Source organism: Pinus tabuliformis, chromosome 7 (assembly GCF_031772625.1).
Source record: "Pinus tabuliformis cultivar Carrire ecotype Pingquan chromosome 7, CPIR1, whole genome shotgun sequence".
Lineage (NCBI taxonomy): Eukaryota > Viridiplantae > Streptophyta > Pinopsida > Pinales > Pinaceae > Pinus > Pinus tabuliformis.
This window is the reverse complement of record NC_142293.1, coordinates 1,696,649,855-1,696,664,374: the sequence shown is the minus strand read 5'-3', so window position 1 is coordinate 1,696,664,374 and position 14,520 is coordinate 1,696,649,855. Positions and strand designations below refer to the sequence as shown.

Here is a 14,520-nt window from a genome sequence, read left to right as displayed (position 1 = left end):
TTACTTAAATAAAAACAAAGTAATATTTTTTTTTCACTTTCTTTTATGATAAGAGATATGCTTTATATATATATCAAATCCATCGAGCTTGGAAAGTCAAACCCATCACGCTGATCTTATCCTTGTTGGCCTTCCTAACTTAATATAGTTACTATAGTTTTTGACAGGTTCAATCACAGTTTGACATATATAAAGCATATCACAGTTTGACATCACAGTTTGACATCTATAAGTCACGTCAAAATCACAGTTTGACATCTATAAGTCACGTCAAACCTGACGTGGAAAAAATTAAACCAACTGTCAAATACGTTTTGAAATTCCCAATACGTCCTATAAGACGTCAAATTCTAGTTCTGAGTCTGAGGATATGCGTTGCTCTGGCATAATCGGGGACTCAGAGCAAATTTCCCCGTGAACTGTGGTTTTAGATAATGATCACGTCTCTTAATATCAGGGGGTTGGGTTCGCCTATCTCGTGGCGTGCCATTCAGTACATTATCAATTCTAAACAATCAACGATGATTCAGTACATTATCAATTCTAAACAATCAACGATGTGCCACCAGTGCGATTGGCACTTCAGGTGGCTTAACAGCTATATGGAACACGTAGTTATTCTCCATGGTGGCATAAAAGATATTTGCGGGTATCATTTTGTCTAGTTTTTATAGATGTTCTTATCATAGGGTGTGCATCTTGAATATTTATGCACCATATTGTAACAAGAAACAATTCTGGCAATCATGGACCTGAATCAATTTATTGTTTTTTTTTATAAAGCGAGAGTCATACTTTCGTTATCATTAAATCGAAAAATAATTTACATAGAATACAACCATCCACATGGATCCATGGACCAAGCTAAAACTACTCTCTAAAAAACCAAGGGCATCGAGTTAAGGAAAAAACTCCGATCCCTACCCACAAAATAGCAAAACTCTCAAATGCCAGACAGTACCAAGGCCAAGCATTCGACCCACCAAAATCAGAATGGAGGACTAACCCTCGTACCAATGAAATACCTAACATCCTTGGCACGGGAATCAGCCTTGAAGCCTTTAATCTCCACCATCAAAACTTCTTGCTCGAACCAATGGCAGAGGAAGACATCGCAATGCCAAGATTCCCGCCAATTAACAGTATGGACCCACTGACAAGCACGCTGGTTCCTGATCGTAGATCCTCCAAGCTTGATCTAACGGCTGAGGAAGATATCGCAATGCCTAAAAGCCCACCACTTAACTTTATGGACCCACTGACATGCTCGATGATTTTCAACCGTAGATCTGCCGTGCTTGATCCGACAGCCGAGGATCATATCACACGGGTCTAAAGCACTGCTATTTAGCGTGCGATGAGGGCGGTATTTGTACCCACGCCTTGGCCATGTGTAGCATGCTGAGTGGGATCGCTCCCAAATCTTAAAAACCATTTCCAACTTTAGAGGCTCCCGATAAACCGAAAACCACTCTGCGGGTGGAATTGCGTCCCTGTGAAGAGAAACAAGTATATTCCGTCTGCCACAAAAGCCCGGGTTCCGGCTTCTCATGCCATCCCCTCTGCACCCATTAGTGAACCCATGTAAAGTAAAACCCCAACCCTCCAGCCAACTATTCGGGCAGCAGAATCTGCCGAGCAACCCAAGAAGGAACAAAAAGAGGAAAAAATAGCAACTCATAACGAAACCAAATTATCTGGACACAGCCTCCATGGCTTTATTACGATACACCATCATATCTTCATCCGCTTGGCAACAGCACTGTTCCTTAAGACCATTCTGAGGCAACCCTTGCCAACCCATCGCGACCCTGTTAGTGGTACAGTTCACTCCTTGATTAGCCAGTAAATCCGCCAGTTTGTTGGCCTTCCTTCTCACATGGTTAAAACTTACCATGCGTAGGCCCCTGAGGTGGAGCTGGATCCGTTGAAAGACCTGGATCAACCTCCAATGTTTTGAAACCTTCTCCGGCTCCATGCCCCAACTAATTCTTTTGACCGAGTTAATGATTAACTCAGAGTCAGCTTCGATAATCACATTTTTCCAATTATCCTGCACCAAGAGTTCTAGGCTCTGCTCCATAGCCATTAATTTTTCCATGTTGTTAGTGGCTCTACCTAAATGGAAATGGAAGATGGAAAGGATGTTTCCGATTTCATCCCTTAGCACCCCTCCAAAGCCAGAAGTGCCCGGGTTGCCTTTTGAGGCCCCATCAATGTTATATTTCAGAAAGCCCTGAGGGGGAGGATGCCAGTAGTCCTGCTCAGTGTCCATAATCCTAACCTTTTTGTCCAGGCCCTGCGGAATAAGCCCCTGCATACCCAACTGTCTTAGAATCCTCATATCAGCATCTGAAGGTGGATTCTTAGGGGGATTTCGCACAGTGGTACTAACCGTCTCCTTAAGTTGTATCAAGGTCTACTCAAAAAGACATTGGAAGGGTCTCTTTTCATTTTTGAAGATTCTATTGTTCCTTTCTTTCCAGACATTCCAAATAATGAAGCTGGGCGTAAGAGCCCAAGCTGAGCCAAGAATTTCATAATCAGAAAAATTTCGCCTCCATTTGGTTAGGGTGTTGATGATACTCCCTCTATCCCTATCGGTCTTTTGGAAGATGGTGGCAAAAGAATCCCACAATCTAGAGGTGAAGATGCAATTGTTGAGGAGGTGTTCCATAGTTTCCTCTTGGGCCTCATAGAGCTGGCATCTGGAAGGCCCCAAAACACCCCTTCTTCGAATGTTATCCCAAGTCAGAATTTTCTTATGAAAAACCAGTCACATGAAGAGTTTAATCTTCATCCAGCCTTGATGTCTCCATAGGTTCTGCCAAATTCTATCCGGAGCAAGAGAATCCAGCTCAAGGAGTTTGCATTTTGCCTCCTTAAGGTTAAAGGTGCCCTCATTGTTGTTGCCCCATCTTAACTGGTCATGCCCCCCTATTACTAGAATCTTCCTTTGTTCCAACAGTTTCATAAGAGCCTCTACTTTAGCTTTCAAGGGGTTGTCTTCCCTGTCAACAATGTTCCTCTAGTTTCTCCATTTGCCTACATTATTGGTTTGGACCCAAAAATCCTTGACCTTAGATAACCCTATGATGTCTGTCTCTATCTTGAGATCCACAAAATCCTCTTTTAACAGTGTCAGTTCTTGTTGCCATTTATCTTTCCAAAATAGTACCAGATCTCCCTCTTTGATTTCCCAGAAGCTGTTCTTTTGTACTAAGCCTCTATTCTCCCAGGCCTTATTCCAGATGTATGAGCCCTTTATACTTCCAGACATCCTTATATGATCGTTAATTTGCCAAGTGCTGGCATATTTTTCTTTCCAGATACTAGCCCACTAAGCCTTTGGTTCTTTAACCCAACGCCACCATAATTTAGCCCCTAAAGCCCTGCTTAGAACCTCTGGATCGTCCAAACCAAGACCTCCATGATTTTTAGGTTTGCAAATCTTTTCCCAAGCTACCAAGGCCCATTTCCTTTTTTCTCCCCCTTACCCCAGAGGAAGTCTCTTTGAATGGTTCTGAATTGTTGTAAGACTCCTTTAGGTGCTGGGAGTGCTGATAGCATGAAAACTGGGATAGATTGAAGAACAACCTTTGTAAGTACCAACCTACCAGCCAAGTTTAAAAATCTGGTGGTCCAATTCTTGATTTTATCCTACATCTTGCTAATCACCGGCTCCCAAGTGTTCTTATGCATAGGTTTAGCAGTTAGAGGAACTCCCAAATATTTTGAAGGTAGGGAATCCCTTTGAAAGCCCAGAATTCTGGAGATATTCCTTTGAATAGCAATATTGGTATTAAAGAAAAAAATCTTAGATTTGGAAAGATTAACCTCCATACCTGTAGCCATGGCAAAGTCACTTAGAAGTTGTTTGTATGCAAGAGCTTCTTTGACCGTAGGGATTCCCTGCAGCATGGTATCATCCACAAATTGTTGATGAGTCAAGGACTGTCCATTCTCAGAAAGTTGGAGACCCTTGATTTTGCCTTCTTCTTTTGCCTGCTTAATAGATCGACCAAGTCCTTCCATCATGAGTATAAAGAGAAAGGGAGAGAGTGGATCACCCTGCCTGAGGCCTCTTGAAGGAATAAAAATCTCGGAGGGAGAACCATTTACCAAAATTGAAAAGCTGGAAGAAGTTACCAGAGCCATGACCCATCTAACCCAGTTATGATCAAACCCAAAAGCAATAAGAACCCTCCTAATATAGGTCTAGTTCAACTTATCATAAGCTTTGGCTAGGTCTAGTTGCATGATCATTCCAGCCTTCCTGTTGCTAGTTAGTGAGTGCACCACCTCCTATGCTTGAATGATGTTATTGAGAATTTGTCTACCTTCCACATAACCAGATTGTTCCCCAGACACAAGAGTGGGAAGAAATGGTTTGAGTCTATTGGCCACAACCTTAGATATTATCTTGTAAACCACATTGCACAATGCTATGGGTCTAAACTTATCTGGAGTTAGGGCATTGTCCTGTTTAGGGATTAGAGAGATGAAGGAGGTGTTGAGTGCCTTTAGAATAGTTCTATTTCTCTTGGAATCTTCTACTACATTCAGAATGTCCTGTTTAACAATATTTCAGCAGGGTTTAAAGAAATCGGCATTGAAACCATCAGGGCCTGGCGCTTTACCATTCTTCATTTCCTTGAGGACCTCACTAATTTCCTCTTCAGTTACTGGCCTATTGAGATTGAAATTGTCCTCTCTGGACACTAGTTTTGGTATATGTCTTGTTAAGTCCTTGATGAAAGGCTCTCTATCTGAAATGGTTTCCTTTGCAATCCCACTAAAGTGCTGAACTAACACAGCTTCTATTTCTTTGTGGGAGCTAAGAAGTTGCCCTCCCTCATCCTTGATCGAAGAGATTCTATTATGAGCTCTGTTTGCCAAGGTGGATCTGTGGAAAAATCTGGTATTTCGTTCTCCTTCTTTTAGCCATTGCACTCTAGATTTTTGTCTCCAAAATATTTCTTCTTGTTTACATAAGTTCTCCCAATCTTGCTGGAATTTGGTGGCTTTATCATTTCTGACTTTATCAAAGCCATCCTTGATAAGGGTTTGGTTGAGTTCCTGCAATTTGTTTTCGACATCTTTTTTTCCTTCAAAAATATTGCCAAATTCATTCTTGTTCCAATCTTTTAGCCTGAGCTTGATATGTTTTAGTCTTTTGTGAAGAAGAAACATACTTGTACCCTGAATATGCAAATCTTCAGACCACCAACTTGAAATGTTGCTGGTGAAATCTGGATGGGTGAGCCATATATTCTCAAATCTAAAAGGTCTATTCTTGGGGGTACCAATGCCCTTGACCTCCAGTTGAACCGGCCAGTGATCTGATCCTCCAAAGGGGAGAATTCTCGCTTCCATTTCCTTATCATTGAGCATAAGGTCCTCTGAGATGATGAATCTGTCTAACTTTGAGGCAACTAGAGACTCTCCTCCTCTTCTATTGTTCCAAGTAAAGAGACCATTACTCGAATCAATGTCAACTAGCTTCATAGTATCCATAAAAGTTTGAAAAGCTAAGGAGTCTTTGTTTAGAGTTCTGGTGCCCCCTTTTTTCTCCGATAGTGATTTGATCATGTTGAAGTCCCCACCCATAATCCATGGTATCTCTACATATCTCTCTCTAAGATCCATAAGAGACTCTAGCAACCTGAGTTTGTCATCCATTCTCTGAGGGCCATAAACATTCGTGACCAGATAGGTCTCCCTATCCCCCACAGGTTGAATAACCACTGATAAATAATTTCTAGAAGCCTCAGCATCTATTATACCAATCTTTAGGGGATTCCAAAGAGTCAGGATGTCTCCTACTGTATTTTCTGCTTTGACTTCTAGAAATTCATATCGATTGAGCCATTTGCTGTATATTTCTTTGATTTTCTGAATGGAACATTTAGTTTCCTGGATAAAAAATCATATCCGGAGCTTCTTGTTTCATTCTGTAACTAAGTAATCTTTGTTTCCTTTAATTTTCTAGACCCCTGATATTCCAAGAAGTAAAATTCATCATTAAAGATTTGTGAAAGAGTAACTGGTTAGGTTCTTCATCTTACCTGAATCTATCATTAGCTTTCCACATTCCATCAGCAGCTCATTCTACTTTTTTCTGCCGCTTTTCTTTCATGGGTATCTAGGTGCTAATCCCAGTGTATTTTTATGGTTTTCACACCTTCGTTACCCTGTCTTACAATATTACTTTTCCTGTCCATCCCTTTAGCCTGGGTTTTCCATAAGTATAGTTGTTGTACTCTAGTGAACTCTTCTTGAGGTAACGAGTCTAACCCTCCCATCATTCCCTGTTTCAAAAACCCTTCCAAATCTAGGTGTTCTCTATCAAGAATCTCTTGTAGTTCATGGTCCTCCATTTCCATCTCGCTTTGGGTCATTTCCTGGTCCATATCCAACTCTACATCGCTCATCATAGCCTCTTTCTGTTTATTATTTTCCTTTGTTTGATCTTTGTCTTCCTCTTTCTCCTTCTCCTCTGGACCTCCCTCCATTCCTTGATCTACTTTTGTTATCTCTTCTTCTTCCTCGAGAACTTGGTACCTGTTCAGATTGGCCCGAGGCCCTTCTGCTTGATGTTGCTTAAGTCCCTTTTTGCCCCCTTTTCCTCTATGGCTCACTTTATGAAAACTTTCCGTGTCTTTCATTGTAGAAGCTTTGCTCTTGTTCTCTATTTTACTGAGAGGGAAATCCCTGAAAAGGTGTCCATGCTCATGGCATCTGCAACATCTAAAGGGAATATGTTCATAATCTACTGTTTGTACCCATTCTTCATCAAAAACTTCCAAGATCACCTCATCCAGCAAAGCTCCAGAGAAATCCATTTCCACACAAATTCATGCAAAAGAAGTGTATTTTCCTCTTCTAGTGGCTTCAGAAGCTTTGACAAAACGTCCTAATTTATTTCCTATGGTTGTGAACGGTTCTGTTTGCTAGTAATCAAGAGGAAGGGAGTAAAGTCTTACCCATACCGGAACTGAAGTGAAAGTCTCCCGCTCCGGGACAAATTTCATCATCCACGGCCTCATGTAGAGGCCAACAGCGGTGTAGAAGTAGGGCCCTCCTTCAAACACTCTGTCTTTATCCTCAATATTTGTGAAGACCACAGTAAAGAATCCCTTTGACCCCAGATGTAGGTCAATGCTCCCTTTTGGTTTCCAATGGTATTTAATCCATGTCTGTAACGCTTTTTCAGTGGGCCATACTCCCATGAATTTACAAATGATAGCATATGTCCGCATGTGGTCCCTGTGTGCCTGCAGAGCAGGATCATTCAGAACTACTCTGGGTGTAACTTCAGTTTTGGGTTTACATGGTCCCTTCTGTGCCTTGGTTTTTGCTCCTTGTTCCTTGTCGTCTTCCTCCTTTTCTTTTGTGCTTTTATTCTCCCTTGCTTTGATTCCCTCTTGCTCTTCTTCCATGCTCTCTTTCCCTTCTTCAGCAAGACCTCTAACCTCTTCTATTGGCTTCTTACCCCGGTTGGCTACAGCCTGCTTGTAGGAGGGAGTGGAGATCCCTCCTTTGCGTCCTTCCATGGAGTTCAACTCCTGCTAAAGACTGTAAACCCTAGCTGTTCATCCCACTGTCTCCGACTAGTCACACAATATTATTTATGCTGAATCAACTTATTGTTGTTGGTGATATGAAATTTACATTAAATGCTGAGGAGGTATGGGGTTCGAATGACATGTTGGATCCAATGGCAGGATATTTCAATTCACTCTTTATCCAGAAATCGTTGAGGGATATTGCACCTTGTCCCGTTTGTCCCACTTGGCAGAATGGGAGGAAGAGGGTGGACAACATTACTAAGTTGTTGGACTGCTTCTTGGTACACTCCTCCTTGTATGACACAATTTCATCTCTCATGACTTGGACAAATCATTTGGGCATATCTAATTACGATGCCATTTTCTTCGAGCGGATGGGAGAAAAAGACCCTATACCCCTCCCATTTAAATTCAATCACTCGTGGCTGAAAGAAGATGCATTTGTGGATTTAGTTAAACAATCTTGGTTGAATCCGGCGGATTTAATATCGACTAGCAGTATGGATCTGGTCACTAACAAGTTGGGCAAATTGAAACATATTGTCAAGCAATGGATATACAAGAGGAAAAAGGAGCTCTCGACAGAACCTCTGAAAATTGATTCAGAGATTTCCTCCCTCATGGACCCAACAAAGTCAGACCATTTGTCAGAATTAAATAATAAATCACTAACTGATCTAGTCTGTAGATAGAATAAAATCCTCAAAATGAAGGAAGAGGAATGGAGGTTGAAAAGCATATTGCAATGGATGCAAGCAGGGGACAAGAACACCCGGTTCTTTCATAAAGTTTCCTCTAAAAGAAAGAGCCATAATTCGATTTGGCTCATCAGGAATCAACAAAATGATACATTTGTGACCTAGAAGGATATCCAGTAGGAGGTATTAAATATTTTAGAAACCAATTGCAGGCGTCCGATGATTTTCATTCAGAGGATCCAATGGAGTTGGCTTCACTATTCCCTCGAATGGTCTCTACTGCTGATATAGACTGTTTGGATGAGCCTATTACATCTGTGGAATTGAAAGTCTTTCTAAGTGAATTGGCTAAGGATAGGAGCCACGAACCAGATGGTTGGTTGGTTGAGTTATATCTCTTCTTCTTTGACCTGATGTGCCCAAACTTACTAGCAATGGTGGAGGAAATACATATTAGTGGTCACATCACTGGAGCTGTGAACGCCATGTTTTTAACACTCATTCCTAAAGCTACAAACCCCTGTAATTTTTCTGATTATAGACTAATATCATTATGCAATGTGGTTTATAAGATGAATTCCAAGCCGATAGCAAATAGAATGAAACATCTATTGTGTGCACACATCTCTTTGGAGCAATTTGGCTTTCTTGTAGGAAGGCGAATCCAAGATGCTATGGGGATTACCGAGGAGTGTATCCACTCTATCACATCTAAAAACCTAAAGGCCCACCTGATGAAAATAGACCTCATCAAAGCATTCGATAGAGTTGAGTGGGAATTCTTAAGGCTTATACTTCACAAGATTGGCTTACCTTAGAGACATATCAATTGGATAATGGCTTGTGTCACTACTGCTAACCTTGTCGTATTGATTAATGGGACTCCTACACATTTCTTCATAATATATCGAGGTCTTCGACAAGGATGTGCCTTTTCCCCACTACTATTCATATTAGTGATGGATGGACTAAGTCGAGCTATCAAGGTTGCAAGGGCAGATGGTCGTATTTTGGGACGCAAGATAACAAACAACTTACAACTCTCCCACATTATGTTAGTGGATGATGTGTTGGGGATGGGGGCATCCAAGCTAGCTGAATGACAATATATATCCTTAATACTTGCTAAATTTGGTAGAGCGTTTGGACTCTTACTGAACAAGGACAAGATTGAATTAATTGCAGATTGTGTGGAAGATATTGAAATTCAAAGGATTGCAAATATGTTTGGTATTGAAGTCATTCCCCAAGCGGATGGTTTTAAATACTTGGTCTTCCACTTGAAGCCATGCAATTATAGGAGGCAATACTGGGATTGGATACTTGAAAAATTCAAGAGGAATTTATCTGAGTGGGAGCATAAGTGGCTATCCTTAGGTGGTAGGATGATTTTGGCAAAGGTTGTGGTTTAGGGAATACTTGTCTATTGGATGCACATATTTCATCTCCCCATGGCAGTTATCCACAAAATCAATGCAATCATAGCAGAGTTTATTTGGTCTGGCACAGAGGAAAAGACAAAGTTTCACTTAAACGCTCTGGCTAATATCTGCAAGCCACTTGATTTTGGCAGTTGGGGTATCAAGGACATCAAATCCTTTAATGGTGAGTTGCTTACAATTAATATTTGGCGGGCATTAGTTGGGGGGCGGGAGGGGAGCTGGGGGTGTATTTGGCAGCAGATTATAAGAGATAAATATCTCGGCTCGGCTTCCTTGGAGGACTAGATTAGGGCTGGTGCCCCTATTATGAGAAGGGAATCCTTCATTTGGCACAATTTGATGCAAGCTCATCTATGGTTGTGCAATAATCTTTGTTGGGTTGTGGGCCGGGGCAACAACATTTTGGATGGTCTTGACACCATGGTGGGCATGGAGGATTTTCATATCCTATCTGTGCCAATCATCCTCCACCTACACAATCGGGGTCTTCAACACCTATCACAAATTGGACTAGTTCAACACGTGGGATTCCCTTCCACCCATTGGTACATGGCTGACGAGTTGGAGCTACACCTGGAGCTTCATTTAGAATGGGAGACCTTCCGTTCCTATCTTACTCAGGCTAGCATTGTTCTCACTAAGAACGTTGATTAATTGAATTGGGGTGGGACTTCTCAGGGTGATGACATATCGACAAAGGATGCTTATTTACATATCATAACTCGTCCCCAACCTGATCCCCTCACTGGCTGGCTGGCTTAGATGTGGAAGTGGAAGGCGCCATTAAAACTCAAATCCTTCACTTGGTTGGCTGTACATAACCACATCTTGACTTGGGACAACCTTCTCAAGAGAGGTTTCATGGGTCCTAGCTGTTGTTGCCTCTGCAAATCAGACTCTGAGGACGGATCCCATTTATTTATTCACTATCCCTTTTCCATCGCTATCTAGGAGGATGTCTCCTCTGCCCTACATTTCAACTATGATGTGAATCACTCCTCCATTTTTTCTTGCCTTTGCATTTGGTCCACATGCCACCCTGATTTTCCGACCATTCCATTTTATGTTCTTTGGGGGTTATGGTGTTGCAGGAATGCCTACATCTTTGACAATGTTGTCCCTGATCTATGTGCTACTGCCCTAAAAATTGTTGCACATTTATCAGAGATAAGCCCTATTAAACCCCAGAATCATAGGCGTGTTTGGTCCTATATAGACTTTGGGAAGACCTTCCCCATTGGTTCCTTCGATGGGGCATCGGTGGATAGGTCTTGTTGTTGTGGTGCAATCATATCCATTTCATCCTCCTAGAGCTATAAGTTTTATTGGTCTGCAATTTTGGGGACTAACATGAGGGCTGAAGTATTGGCCTTATGGGGTACACTCAGATGTGCTTTGTGGCTCGCGTTGGAGGAAATCTTAGTCACTGGAGATTCAAAGACAACTATCGATTGGGCCTCGGGGAAATTCTCTTTCGTTGTTTTGTCTCTCCGCCACTGGTTGGTTCAAATCTCCTCTACGTGTACATGTTTTCTCTCCATCTCCTTTTGCCATATTTACAGGGAGCAACATTTTTGGGCAGATCGGCTCTCGCATCGTGGCTTAGCTACCCAGCCTGGATTGATCCACTTTGAATGCTTGGCTCAAGATTCTATTGTTGGCTCTAGTGTCTTCCCCTATGCTTGAGGTTCTTTTTTCATTTTCCTAGGAGGTGTTTATGGTCCTTTTGCTTCTGAACATTGGTTATTTTAGGCTACACGGGCTGCTCCCATATTTTTGCAGTGAGAGTGTTTTTTTTTCCTACAAATGTCTAATTTTCAATCATTGACGATCCTTGCTATTAGCAAATATTATAATTTATGTTCAGTGTGTATTTGTAATAGATTATATTAATATATGAGTTGCTATTTTTTCCTTCTGAAAAAAGAAAATCTCTATAAACTGCCCCAACCCTTCTATTGCCTCAATCTTCACACATCCATTAACATAAAACCATCCATTAACTTAAAACCGCTCCATTGATATCAAGCTTCAACCCTTGACATATCCTCTATGTTTTCACACCCATAAAGGTGAAGAGATTTAAGTTTTGGGAGACCACATAGCCTTCCAATTTTCCTCAATTCCCTACAATTATCTAACAAAATATACCGAAGGTTAGGGAAAATACCTTGAACGTTCGGGTAGATACCTCCATGAAACATACATTTTTCCATTGTGTTTGACTTTGTTTCTGTTTCTCCTTCAACCCTTCTAAATGGAAGCTCGCTCAGTGGAGGCCCTTCTACCTCTAAAACTTCGAGATTGTTCATCTTTTGAGGTAAGTATTCTATCCCACATCTCCTTATCCTCAAATCTGTCAACCGAGTCAACAATCCAAAGGAATCGGGTAAGCATTTCAACCCTGGGCAATCCTCGATCAAATTTTCCAATTGATTCAACAGGCCGAATCGGGAAAGCATTTCAACTCTGGGCAATTTTTTATTTTCAAATACTCCAACCGACTCAAAAGTCCAAAAGAATCAGGGAAGCATTTCAATTCCGGGCAATCGAAAAGAAACAAATCCTTCAAGCTCCTAAGATAAACAATCAAAGGTGAAGCATTTCCAACAAACGATCCCCCCTAATTCCAGAGATTCCATCTTTGGATAGCTCTCCAACACCATTTGCAGGCAATCTATTTAGCATCGTTCCAGACACATCTAATTTGACCAAGAACTACTGATGCGCCACTTGGGGAGGCAATTTCTCCACATTTCTACAACCTTTTAGATCTAAGAGTTTCAGGGTGTTAAAATTTCCAAATGCTTCGTTGGAGATTGTCAAATTTGAGCAACCTCTCAAAAATAGGTATTTTAGTCCAATTAGATTCCCAAAATAATTTAGAAGTATTTGTCAAATCTAGGCCATCTTTAAGTCGATTGCAGATTCCTAGAATATTCGGGAATCCGATGGACATGGACCCCGTCAAATTTTTGACCACTCTCATGTATGTGGGATTCCCAAATATTCCGAGAATCTGCAATCCACTTAAGCTCACCGTCAAATCTATTTCCTGGGTTTGCTAGATTTCCCAGAATCAGGAAGCCAGCGTATTTCTGTACAATTTCTTAACACTAAGTATTTCAAGGAGTCCACATCACATAGTTCTTTCTGCAAAGTTTTGAAAAGTGCATGCCTTATGTTTATATTTTTGAATTGCTTCAATTACATCATGGACTTGGGAAAGCGAGAAAGGGGAGCGCAGATAATCAGTTGTCGCAACTGGCGAGGCACCTGCAATGTTCACGTTTCAACCATAAGAAAATCTATTATGATGCTTTTCGGTAAGAAAAGAAGTGGAAGAATGGAGGAATCCATTCTTCTCCATAGGAATCCGGGAAGGCAGGGAAGAGTGCGTACGTTTATACCACCAGATCCACTGGAGTTGTGGTGCTTGCGCCACCCTCAATATCCATTCTAAATAATCAGATTTAGCCGAGACAAGTTGCAAATTACAATTGCCACAAAAACGGAAATTATCTAATAGACGCCTCAAATAGTTCCCAAACAACTCAGGACTCCATCTTTTGTTCCATGACATCTCACTCATTAAGAAGCGAGTATTCTCTTCACTGAAAGCTTCTCTCCACTTTTGAATAGTCTCTGAGTCGTATCGTTCTTTCTCTTCGTGGTTGCGCAGGACTTCGGCATACCTTCCACGCCCATCTTTCCACGTCCTGTGGAGCTCCCAAGGCTCCACATTGTAAAACACAGGAAGAACAGTAACCCCTGATTTTAACATGTGGGTGATTTCATCTAGACACCACTGGGAGTTGGCAAAGGGGCCGAGCTTATCTCGATAGATGGGAGAAAAAATGGCTATGTGAATAACGACACTTTGAATTGCGACTTCTATTTGAGAGGGAAGGTGTGCCCCTCTTCCAATTCTGTTTTGTCCAAAAACACTTGCAATCCAAACGATGTAAGACGACGGTAGAGATAACACTTGCAATCCAAACGATGTAAGACGACGGTAGAGATAACTGGTGAACGTTGTCTTCACATCAGGACCTCTGTGATTGATGAATATGTCATAAGAGGTCGATGGAGAGGAGGAAGAAGCAGCATTGTCATTGTGTTTAGTAGCGGTTTGTGCCATTTGAATGGGAATTGGGATGAATGGATAAAATTGCAGAGAAACAATAATAAGTAGATGACTGAAGCAGGCAGATTTATCAGATCTTCAAATTGCAGAGAACTATCAGCGAGCCTAATTAGATGATCGAAGCGGAGGCAGGTAAGTTAAAATGAGACGCCATGGAGTGGAAATTATAGTGAGAAAGGATTTCTCCTGGGTGTGGTTTAATGGTTAGGTGTGGTTTAATGGTTAGGTGAGAGGTTTGGTTTTACTGATCATTTGTTCAGTGTTGAATATGTGTTCCAATGATTAGAAAAATTTTAGTCCCAGATCTTATGTTCCAATCCCACATGACTAGATATATTTTAAAGCTTCTCCATACATGCTTTGCTTTCTTCTATGTCTAAGAATAGCTCTGACATGATTTCTTCATATGAAAAAACTGAAGGACTTCCACAATCATAGAGTAAAGAATAGATTATTTCAATCTTCCACCCTTGCAAATTTATTGGATCTAATATTTCCTAGTGTGAAAACAAAAAATTTATATGACAATCATGATATATTTCTATAGTCATGGTATATTTTTATTAAAAATCATTAATTAAATTGTAATTTTATTTTAAATGATTATTATTATCAATTAAAAAAATACAATGACAACATTTTTAATATTAATTATAATATTT

General features: G+C 41.0%; 1 protein-coding gene across 1 annotated transcript in view; it reads right to left on the bottom strand.

Moving 5' to 3' along the window:
• The window catches only part of LOC149255052 (TMV resistance protein N-like), a 95,553-nt gene extending 81,701 nt beyond the window's left edge, over window positions 1–13,852 (bottom strand). Inside the window, exons 1-2 of the mRNA XM_089454936.1 lie at window positions 13,114–13,852; window positions 12,923–12,987 (exon numbers count right to left, since the gene is read on the bottom strand). Of these exons, the coding sequence (XP_089311062.1) occupies window positions 12,923–12,987; window positions 13,114–13,852 (804 nt within the window). The remainder of the gene's footprint in view (window positions 1–12,922; window positions 12,988–13,113) is intronic.
• Between the last annotated feature and the right edge of the window lie 668 nt (window positions 13,853–14,520).